We start from the raw sequence: 20589 nt of genomic DNA on the forward strand, positions 1-20589 counted from the left end.
CATTTTGTTTGACCGAATCATGCGCCTCCTTAAAGTCCACAAACAGATGATGCGCCAACAAGTTGTACTCGTGGAAATTGTCTAGTAACTGACGCATAGTAAACATCTGATCCGTCATAGAAGAACTATCACGAAAACCAAGTACCAAACAGTTTGGCACTCACCGACAAAGGACTCCGTTAACTCTACAGAATAGGATACGGAAGAACACCTAATAGGCAAAATTCAGCAATGTTAACATAGAGACAAAAACAAAATATTCAACTGTAGAAAATTAATCGATTTTCATGCTTCAGAGGACGACCTTCCCCGATCCTAAACTACATTCAATCCAAGTACGTTGCCAAACAATCAAACGAACACAGTCGACAACTTGACATTGCCCTGCATTTTTTCTCGCAATTGATTTCACGGTGTGACAGAATGAACTTTGACACTGACTTTCTAGCGACTGCGAACGACATGCACTCAGTAGCTAGCTTCGCTAGCATTAGTGACGCACGAAGGATGAGTGCATCTCGTGCCGAAAATGCTACGCCAATGCGATGATCGGATTCGTTTTACTGTGCATGCATGGTTGATTTGTTTATTTTCGGATGTTTACCGTGGTAAATCCATGCAAGACGAATTTGAACTCGAATTGTGTTTTGTGATTGTCTATTTCAAAGGAAATAATTTTTTGTTTCTATTTTCCATCTTTGCAGGAACTAAGTTCTAAAATCGATGAATTCGTCAGCGCATCACAGAGCCTCAGCAGCCAGTATCCGGAAACGGCTCCGTACGTGCATTCGGAAGCCACAAAGATTCGTGACGAATGGTCTGAGCTGTTGAACAAAACGCAGGAGTACCGTCAACAAACCACAGTAGCAATAGAATACTTTGAGTTAATCTCAGTGGTAAGTTTTCAATTGAAAATTTTAATACATAGAACTGTAATTAATAGTCGAATTTATTTTCAGGTCGAAAACTGCTATCGCGATCTGAATGCAGATCTCATCAATGCTAACAACAAGCTGTCGATCCTCAGCAATCCAGATCTAGCTGATGATCTGATGCAGCAGATTGAAAACATCCTGAAGGCATACGAAAGTCAGCAGTTGAATACGCTGAAGCAAATATCGACCCTATCCTCTCAGTTATACGGTCACGACAGCACGGTAGCTCTGTACAACGATAACCTGAAGCTGTTCCAGAAATTTTACAAAATCAAAACAGACCTTAGCGATCGCATCAAGGAACTAACAGAGCAACAGCAACAGCAACGACTGCTCCAAGAGACTCAACAGGATGAAGTTCATGAAGTAACGACGATAACGACGACAACCACTCACAGTGGCTTACCTCAGCAGCAGTCGATCGACATTCAAACGGTAGACGAAGCTGAATACCTACAGGAACCACAGGCACCGTTGGTGATTCAAACCACGGAAGAGACACGCCACGAGCAGATTCACGAGATCGTCACTTCGGCCCCGGAACCCACTCCACCTCCAGCTTCACTATCAATCCCAAAACCACTTACGGACATATCGGTCCAGGAAGGCGCCCGTGTCCAACTCCAGTGCGTAATCTTCGGCCATCCGCCTCCTTGCGTTGAATGGTTCAAGGACGGAATCAGCATCCAAAACAATCCGGACTACAAAACCACCTTCGACGGAGGTCTATGTTCGCTGACCATCGACGAAACAGTAACCGCTGATTCCGCAGAATTCCTCTGTCGAGCAACCAACGACGCTGGCATCGCTGACACGTCCGCGCGGTTAACCGTAACCGAGCTAGCTCCGCCTCCGAAACCCCAGGGAATGCCACCGGTTTTCAGCCAGAGACTAGCCAACGGTAGCGCCACCGAGGGACAACCCTTCCAGTACAGCTGCACCGTCACAGGTAATCCTCTGCCCGTGCTTCACTGGTACAAGAACGACACTTGCATTGACACTTCCCCCGATTACAAGATCTCGTTCGAGCCGACCACCGGTGCGGCGGTGCTTCGCTTCGAGCAGGTATTCCTCGAAGATCAAGCCCGCTTCACCTGCCGAGCGAGCAACGAGTGCGGAACCGACGAAACCGCCGCCGAACTGACCGTTGAACGTATGTACATCCCACAGACAAAGTGTGTGTGTCAGTCTGTGTGTCGAACGTTGTTTGTTGCTTAATTTTTGCTTGTTTGTTTGCGCTTGATCGCTGGTGTTTGCTGGTGCCAAATCGTGCGTTCGACCTCGGTACAATTGCTAGCTGATCGGTCGAGTTAGACTCGTCGTTGCCCGATCGATGAAAGTGGCAAATTAGGTCTAGATCGATTGCTGCTAATGAATTTCATCAAGTGTATAGGCTGTTGTGGTTCTCTGAAGATTCGTTCCCAAGGTACAGTTTGATTTTGATTCAAAGTGATTGCGTAAATTAGAATTTTGTAAACAATGGTTGTGAATGACAGAAGCCTCACAGGTATGTAGCTTCCCGACGTTTGAGTAGAAAACAGTTGTTTGTTGTGAGTTTTTCAATCAGTACTGGATTTTACGAATACTGGATTATTTTATTATTAGAATGATATTTGTAATTAAAACAAGGCAGATCGTATTGTGAAAAATTTGAAATTCCAAACTCGATCTATTACAATTCTTTTTAATTCTGTTCCAATTTAAATTCAACTTTGATTAATTTGACTGTACCGCAGCAACCAGTGCAGTGCTCGAAGAAATTGACAGCCCTGCATGAAGGCGAATATAAAACGCATTCAGCGCATACAGTTATACCCCTGATAGTATTCTTTTATTTGTCAGCCCATGTACATGGCTACTGAGCTGTTGGCAGTATTTACCTTACTCAGTTTTCTACTCTTCAACAAAATTCATTCATGAATCACAGTGCTGAATGATTACTTGACTAACCTGGCAGTCAATTTTCTTGCTCCTGATTGATAGCTTCCCTTCCCTTGAGCTTAGGTCTCAAGGTTTAATTTTTTAAACTGGCTGGTTTTTAAAATCACCAATAACCTGGTTGAAGGAAATTAATTAAAAATTCGGAGCAATGTTTACGTTTACATATTGTAGTTTTCTTTGCCGTTGTCGACATTTCAAACTAAATGAACGATTTACTTTTGATGTCATTCACTATTGTCGAGAATGAACGAATGTAGAGAACTGCGCGTTTCGAGTTGGCAATGCTGAGTTCATTCTATCTGTACTAGAAACAGCACAGACTGAGCAGTATGTTACTTCAATTCAGGCATATTGCATAAATTGAGATTTCTTAGCACTGGCAGCAACCAACCAGAATTTTAAAAGTATTTATAAGAAGAACTTTGTAGAGTTAGTTATCGTCTATAAAATTTCCTAATAAAGTTTTAATACATATTTTGTATTTACGGAGCTACTTATTCAGGTTCTTCATGGCTGAAATAGTACTGTAAAATGAATTAACATTGCGTCAAAGTGATCGTGCTGTGCCTTTTTTTTGTTAGGGTGGGGGGGGACTTGAACTGCTAATTCAACGCGAAGTTGCGAGGTCTTATATCTATTATGTCTTATCTTTTCAAATAATTTTTGACTCTTACTTTTATTTGGCACCTTAACCACCGACAGGATCCAGTCCGCAGTGGCTCAAAGATTCACCAATATCACCAATAATTGACTTTCAAAATTCAAAATGTACAACGATTTGGTTTTCAAACATTTCCGCAAACATAAATAAAAGAAAATAAAAGGACTTGACAAACACGTGTCTTTAAAAAAATAGGGTGCTCCCATTAACTGAGGAGAGCGGTACCAATTATGGGATATTCACCATCTGACTAAAATCCAGCTTTCGGACAATGTTTTTTGTTAGATTATAGCCACTTTAACAGCTTGGATTATTCGTGATTTCTGCGGGGTTGGGATTTGGACGTGGGTCCTAGGCGTGAAAGGCGTAAATGCTAACTACTACACAGGGACTGTACCTCTCGGATAAAATTTGATTGAAATTCGTAATAGTTTATTACACGATTAAACCTTTTCTCGGTTACTTCTTTTGGGGAGTTTTGTCACGGTAAATTAATTATTCATCTGATTATTTTCGGTGAAGTAGTTAATAGTAGACTGAAACGCCATGTACTGACAAAAAAAGGAATACAAAGTTGTCGTCATTTCTCCGAAAATAATCGACAAATTTGATAAATAACTTTTCTCAGTTACTTCACGTTCTCTGCTCGTTGGCTGCTGCTTGAACTTTGAAGCACTCCCTAATTAGGATTTAGTTTCATCATCCGCTCTCATTCCCGTTCTAAAGAGTAAAGATAGATTACTCTAGATACTATCCTTCTCCCAGTCCCAGTCCCAGCCCCAGTCCCAGTCCCAGTCCCACCCAGTCCCAGTCCCAGTCCCACCCAGTCCCAGTCCCAGTCCCAGTCCCAGTCCCAGTCCCAGTCCCAGTCCCAGTCCCAGTCCCAGTCCCAGTCCCAGTCCCAGTCCCAGTCCCAGTCCCAGTCCCAGTCCCAGTCCCAGTCCCAGTCCCAGTCCCAGTCCCAGTCCCAGTCCCAGTCCCAGTCCCAGTCCCAGTCCCAGTCCCAGTCCCAGTCCCAGTCCCAGTCCCAGTCCCAGTCCCAGTCCCAGTCCCAGTCCCAGTCCCAGTCCCAGTCCCAGTCCCAGTCCCAGTCCCAGTCCCAGTCCCAGTCCCAGTCCCAGTCCCAGTCCCAGTCCCAGTCCCAGTCCCAGTCCCAGTCCCAGTCCCAGTCCCAGTCCCAGTCCCAGTCCCAGTCCCAGTCCCAGTCCCAGTCCCAGTCCCAGTCCCAGTCCCAGTCCCAGTCCCAGTCCCAGTCCCAGTCCCAGTCCCAGTCCCAGTCCCAGTCCCAGTCCCAGTCCCAATCCCAGTCCCACCCAGTCCCAGTCCCAGTCCCAGTCCCAGTCCCAGTCCCAGTCCCAGTCCCAGTCCCAGTCCCAGTCCCAGTCCCAGTCCCAGTCCCAGTCCCAGTCCCAGTCCCAGTCCCAGTCCCAGTCCCAGTCCCAGTCCCAGTCCCAGTCCCAGTCCCAGTCCCAGTCCCAGTCCCAGTCCCAGTCCCAGTCCCAGTCCCAGTCCCAGTCCCAGTCCCAGTCCCAGTCCCAGTCCCAGTCCCAGTCCCAGTCCCAGTCCCAGTCCCAGTCCCAGTCCCAGTCCCAGTCCCAGTCCCAGTCCCAGTCCCAGTCCCAGTCCCAGTCCCAGTCCCAGTCCCAGTCCCAGTCCCAGTCCCAGTCCCAATCCCAGTCCCACCCAGTCCCAGTCCCAGTCCCAGTCCCAGTCCCAGTCCCAGTCCCAGTCCCAGTCCCAGTCCCAGTCCCAGTCCCAGTCCCAGTCCCAGTCCCAGTCCCAGTCCCAGTCCCAGTCCCAGTCCCAGTCCCAGTCCCAGTCCCAGTCCCAGTCCCAGTCCCAGTCCCAGTCCCAGTCCCAGTCCCAGTCCCAGTCCCAGTCCCAGTCCCAGTCCCAGTCCCAGTCCCAGTCCCAATCCCAGTCCCACCCAGTCCCAGTCCCAGTCCCAGTCCCAGTCCCAGTCCCAGTCCCAGTCCCAGTCCCAGTCCCAGTCCCAGTCCCAGTCCCAGTCCCAGTCCCAGTCCCAGTCCCAGTCCCAGTCCCAGTCCCAGTCCCAGTCCCAGTCCCAGTCCCAGTCCCAGTCCCAGTCCCAGTCCCAGTCCCAGTCCCAGTCCCAGTCCCAGTCCCAGTCCCAGTCCCAGTCCCAGTCCCAGTCCCAGTCCCAGTCCCAGTCCCAGTCCCAGTCCCAGTCCCAGTCCCAGTCCCAGTCCCAGTCCCAGTCCCAGTCCCAGTCCCAGTCCCAGTCCCAGTCCCAGTCCCAGTCCCAGTCCCAGTCCCAGTCCCAGTCCCAGTCCCAGTCCCAGTCCCAGTCCCAGTCCCAGTCCCAGTCCCAGTCCCAGTCCCAGTCCCAGTCCCAGTCCCAGTCCCAGTCCCAGTCCCAGTCCCAGTCCCAGTCCCAGTCCCAGTCCCAGTCCCAGTCCCAGTCCCAGTCCCAGTCCCAGTCCCAGTCCCAGTCCCAGTCCCAGTCCCAGTCCCAGTCCCAGTCCCAGTCCCAGTCCCAGTCCCAGTCCCAGTCCCAGTCCCAGTCCCAGTCCCAGTCCCAGTCCCAGTCCCAGTCCCAGTCCCAGTCCCAGTCCCAGTCCCAGTCCCAGTCCCAGTCCCAGTCCCAGTCCCAGTCCCAGTCCCAGTCCCAGTCCCAGTCCCAGTCCCAGTCCCAGTCCCAGTCCCAGTCCCAGTCCCAGTCCCAGTCCCAGTCCCAGTCCCAGTCCCAGTCCCAGTCCCAGTCCCAGTCCCAATCCCAGTCCCACCCAGTCCCAGTCCCAGTCCCAGTCCCAGTCCCAGTCCCAGTCCCAGTCCCAGTCCCAGTCCCAGTCCCAGTCCCAGTCCCAGTCCCAGTCCCAGTCCCAGTCCCAGTCCCAGTCCCAGTCCCAGTCCCAGTCCCAGTCCCAGTCCCAGTCCCAGTCCCCAGTCCCAGTCCCAGTCCCAGTCCCAGTCCCAGTCCCAGTCCCAGTCCCAGTCCCAGTCCCAGTCCCAGTCCCAGTCCCAGTCCCAGTCCCAGTCCCAGTCCCAGTCCCAGTCCCAGTCCCAGTCCCAGTCCCAGTCCCAGTCCCAGTCCCAGTCCCAGTCCCAGTCCCAGTCCCAGTCCCAGTCCCAGTCCCAGTCCCAGTCCCAGTCCCAGTCCCAGTCCCAGTCCCAGTCCCAGTCCCAGTCCCAGTCCCAGTCCCAGTCCCAGTCCCAGTCCCAGTCCCAGTCCCAGTCCCAGTCCCAGTCCCAGTCCCAGTCCCAGTCCCAGTCCCAGTCCCAGTCCCAGTCCCAGTCCCAGTCCCAGTCCCAGTCCCAGTCCCAGTCCCAGTCCCAGTCCCAGTCCCAGTCCCAGTCCCATCCCAGTCCCAGTCCCAGTCCCAGTCCCAGTCCCAGTCCCAGTCCCAGTCCCAGTCCCAGTCCCAGTCCCAGTCCCAGTCCCAGTCCCAGTCCCAGTCCCAGTCCCAGTCCCAGTCCCAGTCCCAGTCCCAGTCCCAGTCCCAGTCCCAGTCCCAGTCCCAGTCCCAGTCCCAGTCCCAGTCCCAGTCCCAGTCCCAGTCCCAGTCCCAGTCCCAGTCCCAGTCCCAGTCCCAGTCCCAGTCCCAGTCCCAGTCCCAGTCCCAGTCCCAGTCCCAGTCCCAGTCCCAGTCCCAGTCCCAGTCCCAGTCCCAGTCCCAGTCCCAGTCCCAGTCCCAGTCCCAGTCCCAGTCCCAGTCCCAGTCCCAGTCCCAGTCCCAGTCCCAGTCCCAGTCCCAGTCCCAGTCCCAGTCCCAGTCCCAGTCCCAGTCCCAGTCCCAGTCCCAGTCCCAGTCCCAGTCCCAGTCCCAGTCCCAGTCCCAGTCCCAGTCCCAGTCCCAGTCCCAGTCCCAGTCCCAGTCCCAGTCCCAGTCCCAGTCCCAGTCCCAGTCCCAGTCCCAGTCCCAGTCCCAGTCCCAGTCCCAGTCCCAGTCCCTGTTCTTGTAAATACACGTGACATTAGTTTCGACCGAAATTGTACATTTGTGGTTTTCTTCTGAATCACAGCAAATAAAACTCGCTTTGAATCCAGAATTTCTTCGTGTCTCACTTCTCACTCCTTATCTCATTTGTTCTCGTATTCTTTTTCTCGTTTAAGTTTTCTCTGTCATTGCATTTTCGCTGGGCTCAATTTGGTTCCAAATTTTGGAAAATTAAACCACAGATTTCGAATTAGATTTCAAACCAGACACTGGCCTACATTCGGGACCAAACCCAGATGTTGGACCTGGACCAAGTTCTGGGCCTGGACCACATTTTGGTCCACCATTGTATCAGTTTTTGGGCCAGATTTTGGATCAAATTTTGGCCCAGATTCTGGAACTGGGTCAGATTATAAACCAGATTTTGTACCTCATTCTTCATCAGATTTTTGGGCCAGATTTCGGACTAGGGGCAAGTTTTGGGTCACATATTTTAGACCTGGGTTACATCGTGGGTCACGTTTTCTATCAACTTTTGTTTCAGCATTTGGAACACATTTTCACTAGATTCTGCACCACATTTTGAACAACATTTTGCATAAAATTTTTAACCAGTTTTTGGATCAGATTTTGGACCCAGATTCTGAACATGGTATGGACCACATTTTGGATCTCATTTTTATCAGCTTTAGACTAGATTTTGCATACGATTTTTGACCACCTTTTTGATCTCATTTTTGTTCAGAATTTGGATCGTTTTCTAAACCTGGATCACATTTTGGACCTGGACCACAATCTAGACCAGAACCAGATCTTGGTGCTGCATCAGATTCTGGGCCAGATTTTGGACCACATTGAGATCAGATTTGCACCAGATCTTGGATAATATTTCGGACCACACATTTGAGCAGACTTTGAACCTGGACCACATTTTGGTTAACACGTTGTATCAGATTTTGGGTCTTTTTATTTTGTAGGAAAATGAACCACAGCGACCAATATTAGAGATCTATTGTGGTATACTCCACTTTAATCTAAGTGCATACTCCTGGTTCATCACTATTGGCGAGTTGAAGGCCGTGTCAGATTGCACATTCATCCCAGTTCGGCACTGCACTTCGTATGAAGTTAAGTATTTCAATAAGTTTTTGATTCCAGATATCTGAAGGTTCTAGGATTCCCTTCCCGAGAATACGCAGTCTGCGTTGTATCAATACTCGGCATTCGCAGAGTAGGTGTTCCGAGGTCTCACTCTCAAGATTGCAGAAGCGGCAAGTCTCCTCATTGAGCTTGCCTATCCTCATGAGATGATGTTTGCTCGGGCAGTGACCGGTGATTAGTCCTGTCATTGTACTTTGGTCTTTTTTGTTGAGCCTAAGCAATGTTTGACTTTTCCTGATATTAAGATCAATAAACCTTTTTTAGATTTCGGGTCAGATTTTGGATTAAATTCTGGCAGATTCTGGACTCGCGGCCGGCGCCCGTCTCGCCCTGAATCATCTACTGTTATTATAGATAGTTTTTGGAAGTCTAAAATTTCTGGAGTTCAATTAGTTTTTGAGTTACGCAAAAATTTCTGTTTTATTTGTATGAGTCTTTATTCCCCTACCACAGAGGTGGGGTATCTCAAACCATCATAAAATAAATTCATGCCTCCAAAAACCACCACAAGTCCACATACAAAATTTGATTACATTTGCTTGATTAGCTTTCGAGTTATGAGGAAATTTGTCATTTGTATGGGAGCCCCCCCCCTCCTAAAGGGAGAAGGGGTCATAATTCACCATAGAAAAAAATTCTGCCTCCAAAAACTCCCACATCTCAAGCTTCAGGTTCAATGTGAGTTTTATTGTACTCTTATGATGGTTTTCAAGGCCAATTTTGGTATTAAATGCCATCATAAGAGTGTAATAAAACCCAAACTGTTACTTGGGATACTAAATTTTCTTCCATTTGCTTGAATACTTCTCGAGTTATGAAGAAGTTTGTATTTCATTTGTATATGATTTCCCCCTTCTAAATGGGGAAGTGGTCCTAATTCACCATAGAAAAAAATCTTGCATCCAAAAACCCCCTCATGCCAAATTTGGTTCCAGTTGCTTGATTACTTCTCGAGTTATGCAGAAATTTGTGTTTCATCGGTATGAACCCCCCCCCCCCCCCCTCTTAGTGGGGAAGGGTTCTGTCACCATCATAAAAACCTTCCCCGGCCCCAAAAACCTCTCTCTCATCCTTGTCAACTCCCATCTGTCACACCCCCATCCACTGGATTTTTCCTTATTTGAACCTCCCCTCTTATTAATGGCCCCATCTCTGCCCGTTTCAAACCCCGTTCCTGTCACCCAGCTTATTATATACCTGTTATAGATTTGCATCCACATAATGTAGGAGAAAAAAGTACTCTTTCCTTATTTGGATTTTCCCTTCTTGTTAGAGATCAATCTCTGTTGTCAACCCTCCTCTGTTAATTCCATCATGTCAAGGAACATATAAGCCAAGTTTGATGAAAAACGGTTCAGGCACTCCGGAGTTATGGCAGAACATACTTCATCCACGTTCGTTTGTTTTTATATACAGAGTGTAGCTTGGTGCAAACATTTCAGAACCGGTGATAGAGGACCATTTTTGACATAAAAAATCCTACTTCACATATGGTCAAATCTGAATCGTTACAGTGTTATCCAGCATTAAAGCTGAGAAAATATTGTACTAAAAATTGCCCTTAACCTTTCTGCTTCATAAAATTTAGTAACTTCTCAGAAGCAAAATACTTTGAAATAAGTGTCTCTAGAGGCGTTTTCATCAAAGTGTTCCTAAAAAGCATGTCAAAGTTTATAGCTTTTATCTACCAATTTAAAGTTCAGGTATCATTCTACAAATCGTTCTATGACGTGAAACGGCTCTCACTTTTAGTTTCGTTGCAATTTGATTACGTATCCTACTGAGTGAGGAATTAGTATCCGAATGCACGAATTCATACATCACGCATAGCATCACTAGATCGCCGCGTGCGATGGACACGGTTTAACACGTATGAAAAACAACAACGACAACCACAATATTTTTCCCAAGTTCACAGTTCGCCCCCACTTTTGCTTGCATAATCCTGCAAACTTCAAACTTAGGTTTATGCGCAATTGAACCTGTGGTATGGAAAGGATGCGAACACTTGTGGAATGGGGTTTACACACTTGTATTAGGTTGTCGGAAGCAAAGGTGAATGTCGAAGAGTTCTTCCCGAGAATACAGCTTGATGCTGCAATCGTTTTCACAGACGTTCTAGAGAGACCCAAAAAGTCTGTTTCGTTGTTGTTTTCCGTGTTTTCCACAAACCACACTTGTTTCAAAGCTTTTTGTATCTGAAAATTTTAAAGACAATTTTCGATACAAAATTTTCTCTGCTTTTGAATGAAAGCAACAGAATTAAGCTAGCTTGCTAGTGAAACTTTGTTCAACTGGCTTTGTCTTAGGATGGCAAGTCACCTAATTAAGTAAGTAAGCATACTTTTTGTACTAGAGCTAAGTTAAGGCAAACAGAACTGGAAACTAAAAATGTTGAATAATTCTGTAATAATTGAGATTAGACCATTTTTTTGCCAAATGTAACTTTTCACCGAGTTACCTAAGACCCTATATAGTTGTATAAATAGCAACTTATTGTCAAGAACTCATTTATAGTCAAAATCAATACATCCAGATTATTTAGCGGTTTTATAAATTAAATTAAAATTAAAAAAAAGTTACTTGATGATAGCACTGTCTCAGTGTTATCCACGCCTCTTTCTCTCACTGTCCCCAATAGCAATGTTTGATAAAAAAAATAATGAAATTGTGATGACAATTTGATTGTCTTATTGTATTATTATCAACGCTTATTACTATGTGGTGTAATGTTGTAAATTCAATTTGGATTTGACATGCATTCTTTTAGTGAAATTTGCTTTATATAGCAAAAAATGATTACAATTTTCACAAACTACATCACATGATATAGATTCACAAACTTTACCTTCCAGGTAGAGGTTTCAACTTTACTTTTATCATCGAGCTTGCTATTCCCGTAGATTCACTGTTGACCTATTCTATTATTTTTTCAAGATCTCAAATTTTTTCTATATTCTGGACAGATTACAGTAAATCGAACTAAATTCAGATTTTAAAACTCGATTTATTTTTCGGGAACTGAAATTGTATATTAAGACTAGAATTCTAGCGCTCAGAAATAAGCTTAAGATTGAATGAACGATGATGTTCTTCTTAGTATTCTTGTTTTTAAAAATCAAATCAAATCTTGGATAGAAATATTACGGAAAATTTTATGTCCAACAAATTCGTTGAAAATATTTTTCTCAGCCGCTACGTGCAGTTATTTTAAAGAATATATTTTGTTCATTATGTTTGTCTTGTAAAAGTTGCTCGAGAGTCTTTTTCGAGACTAATCGAGGAATCTATTTAAACAAAGATGTTTCCTTTAGATATATTCCCTATGTTTTGAACTACTGAAACATTTAATGGCGCCAATTAAATTATCGTTGCAATTTGCCAACATTTGGCTGCACTAATCCGCTCATACTTATGATGATGTAAAATAAATATTATCAGCTCGTGCATAGCAAAACTGAATATAAAACAAATTGAAACTACACAAGCAAAACTTAGAAGCCGGTGTCAAATTTCTATTAGCGCAGCCAATAAAAATGCTGTTGGCAAAAAGAAAATATATGTTTCCTTTTTCACCAAGCTCATAAAAAAATGCCATTAAAATTTGGCACTTGTGATTTTTGCTTCTTTTTCCTGAGCTAAAAGAGTAATAAATTCTTTATTGTTGGATTCACAATACGTTTGAATAATTTTCTTTCACAGTGGTTTGTGCTTTACATGTACGCTAAACTACTTAGCGTGTTTATTCCTTTTGGAAAGTTTTCAAAGCAGTTTTTATCTTTGTAGATTGAAAATTTGCAATCCGTTTTTTTTCTTAATAGGGAGGAAATATCGTATAACAAAGTCCATCGTTCACAGCATCACATGATCTTCATATTGGTGTTCGACAAACTGCAATATTAAATGTTTGGCATTCCTAAAATCTGAAGGAATTTTTCGGTAATTCTCTCAAGCAATTTACTACTCAGTCCCGAGTATAAATATATAGATCGCATGCAGATCAACTATTATTACAGAAAAATGCAACATTACTTCGTTACTCCCCCGTAACAGTGGCCAACCATCCGGCCGATAAATTCAATTTTCACAAGACGTTGCCAGCAGTGGTTTGCAGCTATTTTCTTCTTCATTTCAAAAGCAAAACCCCAATTCGATTCGCCTGCTCGTACACAAAATGTTTACTCGAAGCAGGGCGACTCACGCGCATAAATTATGACATGTTTGTGAGACCCATCCAAAGATCAAATTTCCTCTCAAGCAGTCACATCCAACCGGCACTCACCAGCAGCAGTGGATTTTCCCCGCGACCAGAGCGCGAGGGTTTATTTTTTGCTTTCCTCACACAACTGACTCGGCTACAGCTACAGAATCACTAAAAAAGCAACAGCTCACTAACACCTTCAAGCCTAAAGCTAAGCGAGAAAATAAAGTAAGAAAAAAAACGCAACCATCGTCGTCGCGCCAGTGCTATTTTCAAAATTTGAAAAAAATTCCACCACCGACTGCAGCGCGACTCGCGCGGCTCAATGAAGGTTGAAAATTTTGATCATTATCCAAAACAACGATAACAATAACAAAACTCATACCGATGCACCGAATTCCCGCAGTCATCAGCTGCCAGCTGCCGGTTCTGCTGAACTGCACGTGCATGGAAAGCGCATGCCGGCCGGATGCACGGCCGCTTAGGCTAAACAACACCTGTTCTAGCACCAATCATCACACTAACTAAGTCGTACGCAACGGCAGTGCAATAATGACTCATTTCTCACTCTCTCTCTCTTCCTGCACAGCCCTGGAACCGACCGAGTATCCCAGCTTCCGTACCCCGCTGTCCAACGTGATGGCCCGCGTGGGCCAGAAGATCAAGCTGGAAGCCGAAGTTGCCGGTACTCCGCCGCCCGAGGTCATGTGGACCCACGATGGAAAGCATTTTGCCAACCGGGAAGTGAAGGTGAGTTTCGGTTCGCATTTCGCTGTGTAGGTCTATAAAAGCATAGAAAGACACCCACTCGAACGAAGCACACGCACTCACTCAACCAATCGTCAGTTCACAAATCTTGGCGGATTATGACCGCTGCTGCTGCTAAAAACCACCCTCTCTGTCTCCCCACCCACCATCATCGTCGTTAACTCTTCCTTGGTTTTCGTTGCATTTCGCTCCCCCGTCCTCACACTGACTGACTGCAGGCACACAGTGCAGTGTGAGGATTGGTCCATACACGCAAGTCTACAAATCGACCGTTTGCCCTTAATTGATTCTCAAGTTGTCCAATCTTGTGCAAGTGCCTATAAAACACTTCATTAAGACCGTCGAACCGAACCGGAGTTGGAAGCGACAGTGCTGCCGGAGTTATGTGGATGCGATCCACATGGAAGACCGGGTGGCTCCATTTTTTTTACTTGTGAACAACCAGGTACTACATCATCAGCGGAAGTATATAAAATAATTATTTTAGCTGTAGCTCGATTTTAATAAATATCAAGTCGCAAACATTACTTTGTTCACGTTGCAGAAACCAATTTACTAAGTTGAAAAAAAGTTATTAAAAGTACTTAGAGTCAGTTCATAATCATGGGTCACACACAATTGTGGGACATTTGAGCTTTAGCTGCTAATTTCCGTTAAAATATCACCTAATCATTGATCAGATTATTCGTGCTTCTTATGAGTAACAATTTTATCAATCAATTAATATAATATTCACTCATTAATCTGTAGATAATGCTCAAATGACCCACAATTAATTTCTGTATTCTGCACTTATCTCTTTTTGCAGTATCGCTATGGATTGAGCGAACTGCGCATTAACCATGTTTGAGAGTTTTCGATTCTTTTTCTCTCCCATGTTTTTGATTACTTTACAACTAATCCCAAACTCTAGAGTCAGAGAGTGCGAAGACTAACTGACTTGGAATTAGACATGAAATCGCAACTAAAAGAGAATTTGAATTTTTATTTGAAACTAGCTGATCGCCCGATCTTACTCGGGGCCCCTTTGTCTCTCAGTTACTTGTACATTTGTACATTATTGTTATTATTGTTATTGCGAAACTAAAAAAGTTCAAATTAATGGACAAAGTAGTCAAATCCCCCAACAAAAAAAATCGTAACAAAATTGTAACTTATAAATCTGTCCCCTGTTCAGAAATCCGGCCAATGGTACAACTGTCGGCTCTTTCCCAGTCCTCCCCTTTCTGTCGCGTAAACTAATATGCATCCGTTTCTTTTCTCGAAATCCCTCTTACAAAAAAAAACAAAGCTCTTTTTTTCTATATATCCACCTCTGTACCACCCTCCCCCTTCCCCCCACCCTTCACCACCATTTTGTCTCTCAGCCACTTGTGCAACTGCAATCGATCTAAATGCAAGAGAAACGCTCCCACCCCTTTTACGTATTTGGACCTCCCCCTTGTTACAGACTCCTCCTTTAGTCATCCCTCCAGAGCTGATTGCCTTATGTCAAGGAACATGTGTGCTGAGTTTGGTGGAGAACAGTCAAGGCGTTCTGGAGTTATGGCGGAACATACAAATAAACAAACAAACAAACATACTCACAATCACTTACATGTGTATAGATTGAACTTAAAAATTGAGATTGAAATTGAATTGAATTGAAAATTGGAATTTCATTAAAATTAGACCAGAAATTGAAATTAAAATTCTTCTTAAAATTGGACTTGAAATCAGAGTTTAAGTTAAATTTTAAATTGGAATTAAATTAAATTTGTAATTGCACTTAAAATCGAACGTGCAATTGGACTGGAAATTTAAATTGACATGTGGCATTAATTTAGATTTGAATTTGGACATTGACACGACATTAGACGCGAAGTTTTACTTAAAATTACGTTTGACATATTTCGTCTTACTCTCTCACGCTTTCACCTCTTTTGATCTTTTACAGTCCCGTTTTTGTTCCGTTTTTCTTCTTTACTGTATCGTTTTCTTGGTTTTTGTTTCACTCTTCTTTACCCTTTGTTTTTCCTCATGTTCTTTCGTTTTTCTTTCTTTCTGTCCCATGTTTTCTGTTTCATTATTTCTTTTTTTCGTTTCTTGTCCCATTTTTTCGGATTTTTATCTTGTTTTTCACTCATTTTTTGTAATTCTCTTTCGTGTTTCCCGCTTTATCTCTTCCCTTTTTTCTATTTTCCTATTTTTGGAGCGTCTAGTAGAATACGAATATACTATGTAAATTAGATTAGTTTTCTTTTTATTTAATTTCAGATTCATTTTTTTGTCCGTCCGTTTCGGCAGCCAAAATCAGAATTATTTGACTTAAAAATAATTCTGATTTTGGCTGCCTTTTCCCTTTCCTCTTTGATTTTCCCTATCTATTTACCGTTTTTCAGTCTTTTGTTCTTACGTTTTACCATTATGATTAATTCATTTTGCTGTTTTTTCCATCTTTTCTTGGTTTTTTTCTCCTTTTTTGTCCCATCTTTCTCCTTTTATATCCCATTTGCCCTTTCTCTCCATTTTCTTCGATGCCACTATCGGTTTTCGTCTTTGTCTAACGCTATTCTTCTTTTCCCTTTTAGAGGGAGACGCTTCTATGTTACGTATTTCCTGAATTGTTTCTTTTTCCTTCTTTTTCCATCCTCATTTTTACTTTTTTCAGCTGTTTCGCTCTTCGCTCGCTGTCCCATTTTTTCGCCTTAGTCCTGATTTTCCTCTGTTCCGTTTCCTTTTTACCTCGTTTTCAGGCCCATTTTTCTCTTTTCTTGTCGTTTTTGCATTTTTTGTCCTGTTTTCTTTTTTTCAATCCCGGCTTTCATCACTTTTCGGTTTTAAAGTTCTTTTCCATCCCCTTTCGTTTTCATCTATTTCGGTCTTCCTTATTGCGTTCTACTTTATTCCTTTTCTATCACGTTCGATTTTTCTTTTTCATTCTATCCATTTTCATTTTTTTACTCCGTTTTCCTCGACTACTGAAGAAAGTCAGTGTTACGCTCCATTTTCTTCTTCTCCTGTCCTTGGTTTTCCATCATATTACTTCCATATTTTCTCGTTTTCTTTTTTTTCCAGTTTTTCATTTTCTTTTTCGTTTCTTAGTTTTCTTCTTTTCTTTTCCGTTTTACCATTTCCATTAGTTCTATGTTTTTTTCTAATTTTTTTGTCCCATTTTTTCACCTTTCTCTATTCTTATTCTATCCATTTCCTGTCCCGTTTTCGTGTCCTTTCTCTACCTCGTGATTTTCCTCTGTTATATTCTTTCTTGTCATTTTCTGTCCCGTTTGAACTTTTTTTATATATTTTCAATCCCGGTTTTCATCACTTTTCTCTTTTAAAATCCTTTTCCATCCCGTTTTCGTTTTCGTCTATTCTTCCTCACCATGTCCTGCTTTTCCTCCTTTTCTGCCACGTTCAGTTTTTCTTTTCCGTTTTATCTATTTTCACTTTATTTTCTTCTTTGTTCTCGTTTCTCCATTATCTTGCTTCCATATTTTCTCGTTTTCTTTTTCTCGTTTACTATCCCATTTCTGTCCAGTCTAGTTCATCTTCTTTTTCGTTTTCTTAATTTCCTTTATCATTTTTCCTTCCGCTTTTATCCGTTTCAGTATTTTCATTAGTCCATTTTTATTTCCTTCTTTTTTGTCTCATATTTTTTCTATCCCTATTCTTTTTCTCTGCATTCCTCGTGATTGTCCTCTGTTCCATTTTGTCTGTTTTCTTTCGTTTTTTCTCCTTTTCAGGCCGCTTTTTTACTCATTTCCTGTCAGGTTTTTCGTCATGTTCTGTCCCGTTTCGACTTTGTAGTCCCGGTTTTCGTCTTTTTCTCGCTTTTTAACTCGTTTTCTATTTGCGTCTTTTATTTTTCGTTTGCGTCTGTTCCGTTCTACCCTTTATTGTTTCCAACTTTTCTGTTATGTTCCGTTTTTCTTTTCCGTTCTACTCACCTTTTTGCCGTTTTCAAGATTTTCTTCGTTTTTTCTCCTTTTGTACCCAGTTTGTCCTCATTTCCTTCGTTTTTTATCATTTCGTTTTGCTCCTATTCTCTAGGTTTTCTTTTTTTGCTTCCGATTTACTTTTAGCTTTGGTCCGTTTATCTTTTTCTCTTTTTCTGTCCCAATTCCGCTTGTTTGTCCCATTTTTCTCCTTATATATCACATTTAACCTCTTTTCCCCGTTCACCTAGTTTCTCTTTATTCTCTCTCGCTCTTCTTCTCTCCCTATATGGTTTCATTTTATTTTCTGTTCCGTACTCCCTTTCTTGTCTGGTTTTCCGTCTTGTTCTTTGCGGGTTTTTCCTTTTTCTGTCCCTCTTTTCTATTCCCTCTTTTTCTCTCTTGTTCTTCCTTTTTTCTACCCACTGATTCCTCCTAATCTTCATTTCATGTTCCACTTTTACCCTTTTCAGTACTTCCTCTTGATTTCCCTCTTGTTTTTCTCTTTTACGTGTTTTTCTTTCTATTGTTTGTCTCCTTTTAACTGTTTTCTTATTTTTTAATCCTGGTTTTCATCCGCTTTTAAAATCGTCTCCATTATCTTGCTCCCTTTCTCATTTTCTTTTTCTCCTTTAGGCCATTACAAATATTTTAAAAAGTTTTTGTCCCACCGGTGTTGGGCCACTGAAAGGGGGGGCAAAAAAACAAAGAGAATTTTTTTATCGAGCACAAAAAAATATGGATTTTAGGCATTTTTACTTAAAGTTTAAACGCGAAAACCAAATCTATTCTTCTTCTATTTTAATATATACGTTATTATTTTTCATGCAAAAATCTACGAAAAAAAGACAAAAACGAAAGAAAAATTTTCTGGCCGATTTTCGGAAATTTCACTGTTTGAATTCTCATTTCTATTTCGTGCTAGAAGTGTTAACTCAACTTGTTCACTCATTTTTCGAGTTTTTCCGGCTATAGAGCCCACAGACGACTGATTTTATAAAAAAAATTAACTCGTGTCCTGCAAATTATTTTTTTGCCCCCTGATTTTTCAAGCCAATTTCCAAGGGGGGATGACAAAAACTTTGAAAATGATTTGCAATGGCCGTACTATCCCATTTCTGTCCAGTCCAGTTCATTTTCGTTTTCCTTTTCTTACTTTCTCTTAATGTTTTTCCTTATTTTCTTTTCCGTTTTACAATTTTCATAAGAACGTTTTTCTTTTCTTTTTTTTTGTCTCATTTTCCTCTTTCTCTATTCCTTTTCTTTTCATATCCCGTTCCGTTTTCGCGCCCTTTCCCTACGTCGTGATTATCCTCTGTTCAGTTTTGTCGGTTCTTTTCCGTTTTGTCTCATTTTTAAGCTCATTTTCCCTCTTTTCCTGTCAGGTTTTGCGTCATTTTCTATTCCATTTTGACTTTTTTAGTCCCGGTTTTCGTCTATTTTTCGGTTTTCTTTTTTTGTTTTTAGTTTACATCTGTTCCGTTCTATCCTTTATTATTTACTGCTCTTCATCCTTTTCTGTCATGTTCCGTTTTTCTTTTCCGTTTTTTCTTCCATTTTCAAGTCTTTTTCGTTATTCTCCTTTTATGTCCAGTTTGTCCTCATTTTCTTCATTATCCTCATTGTTTCGTGTTCTTTCAATTCTCTAGCTGTTCTTCTTTATGCTTTCGATTTCCTGTCGACCTTTTCTTTGATCCATTTCTTCTCTTCTGTTTCTGTTCCAAACTCTCATTTTTTCCCACCTTTCTCCTTTTATATCCCGTTTAACTTCTATTTCCCGTTTTCCTTGTTTCTATTTTTTCTCTTTTGCAATTCTTGTTTCCCGTTTAAGGTTTTATCTTATTTTATGTTTCGTATTCCCTTTCTCGTCTTGTTTTCCCTCTTTTTTCGCGACTCGTATTTCTTCTATTCCCCCCTTTTCGCTCTTGTTCTTCCTTTTTTATACCCATCGTTTTCTCCCAATCTGCTTTTCCTGTTCAATTTTTTACTCTTTTCTGTCCTGATTTTCTTCTTATTTTTCTCTCTTCCATTTTTCGCGTTTTGCCGTCCAATTTCAGGTCCATTTTTGCTCTTTTCCATTTTTTCTATTGCCGTTCTGTTTTTCGTGTAACCCCATTTGTCTTCCATTTTCGGTTTCCTCTCGTTTCTCTTATTTTCCCTCCATTTTCCTTTTTTTCTGTTCTTTCTATCCTATCTATCGTTTTTTTTTTCTTTTTCTTTTTGTTTACATTTTTACATTTTTTTCTCTTTTTCTTCGTTTTAATTTTCGGGCCTCTTTCTTTTATCTCATTATGCATTTTTCGAATGCAATTAATATCTGTTAATGGGCGATTCGGGCAACGTTATATTTTATACTTTTTTCCTATTAATCATAAAATTTTCTCAAGAGTAACTACAAACCTATTACTCTGGAACAGTATGCGTCTTTATACACTTTATGAGATAGTTTTTAAGAAGAACCAAAATTGAAAAACTGCGTTGATGCACTCTAAGTTAGGCATTAAAACATATTGTATTTTAAAAAGAGTTGAAATAGAGGTTTCCCAATTCCCACCTAGACAGTCAATTATTTTTCACTGTCAACATATCATTTTTCCCAGTTCTTCCAATGTTCGTTCTTCACAAAAACACATTTACTCCCTCATAAGAAGTTCAAAAAAAGTTGTTTGTAATAATTTTTTTCTATAATGCTGTTAAAATTAGTAAAGCAGTGTATACTAGTTTGAAAATGTAATAACTTCATAACTTTTATAAAGATGAGAGCCACTTTATTAACTAGATTATCAAATGTGTTTTTGTTGGTGCCTGCACACTTTTAATTTACGGTTTCCCAAAAATCATGATTTTATACCATTTTCGACTACAGATCATTATTTTGAAACTCATAGCTTCTGGACCACTGAACTGATTTTACATTTTGCATGTCAAATGAAAGGTATTTTGAGCTTTACAAAAAAGGTTGATTCGACTATAATGCGTAACTGAGGAAAGTTTAAAAAAATAAGATTTTCATTTTCTCATCAAAATAAGAACTATCTAAACCAGTTACTCCGGCAGCACTGTCCACCGAACGGATCAATGAACATTAGAAAACAAAAATAGTAAG

General features: G+C 42.2%; 1 protein-coding gene across 1 annotated transcript in view; it reads left to right on the top strand.

Annotated features, from left to right (window-relative positions):
- Positions 1–20589, top strand: part of LOC128736814 (titin) — a 251582-nt gene that overhangs the window by 15472 nt on the left and 215521 nt on the right. Inside the window, exons 5-7 of the mRNA XM_053831305.1 lie at positions 705–896; positions 960–2088; positions 13388–13548. Of these exons, the coding sequence (XP_053687280.1) occupies positions 705–896; positions 960–2088; positions 13388–13548 (1482 nt within the window). The remainder of the gene's footprint in view (positions 1–704; positions 897–959; positions 2089–13387; positions 13549–20589) is intronic.

The sequence above is a fragment of the Sabethes cyaneus genome, chromosome 2, assembly GCF_943734655.1.
Source record: "Sabethes cyaneus chromosome 2, idSabCyanKW18_F2, whole genome shotgun sequence".
NCBI lineage: Eukaryota > Metazoa > Arthropoda > Insecta > Diptera > Culicidae > Sabethes > Sabethes cyaneus.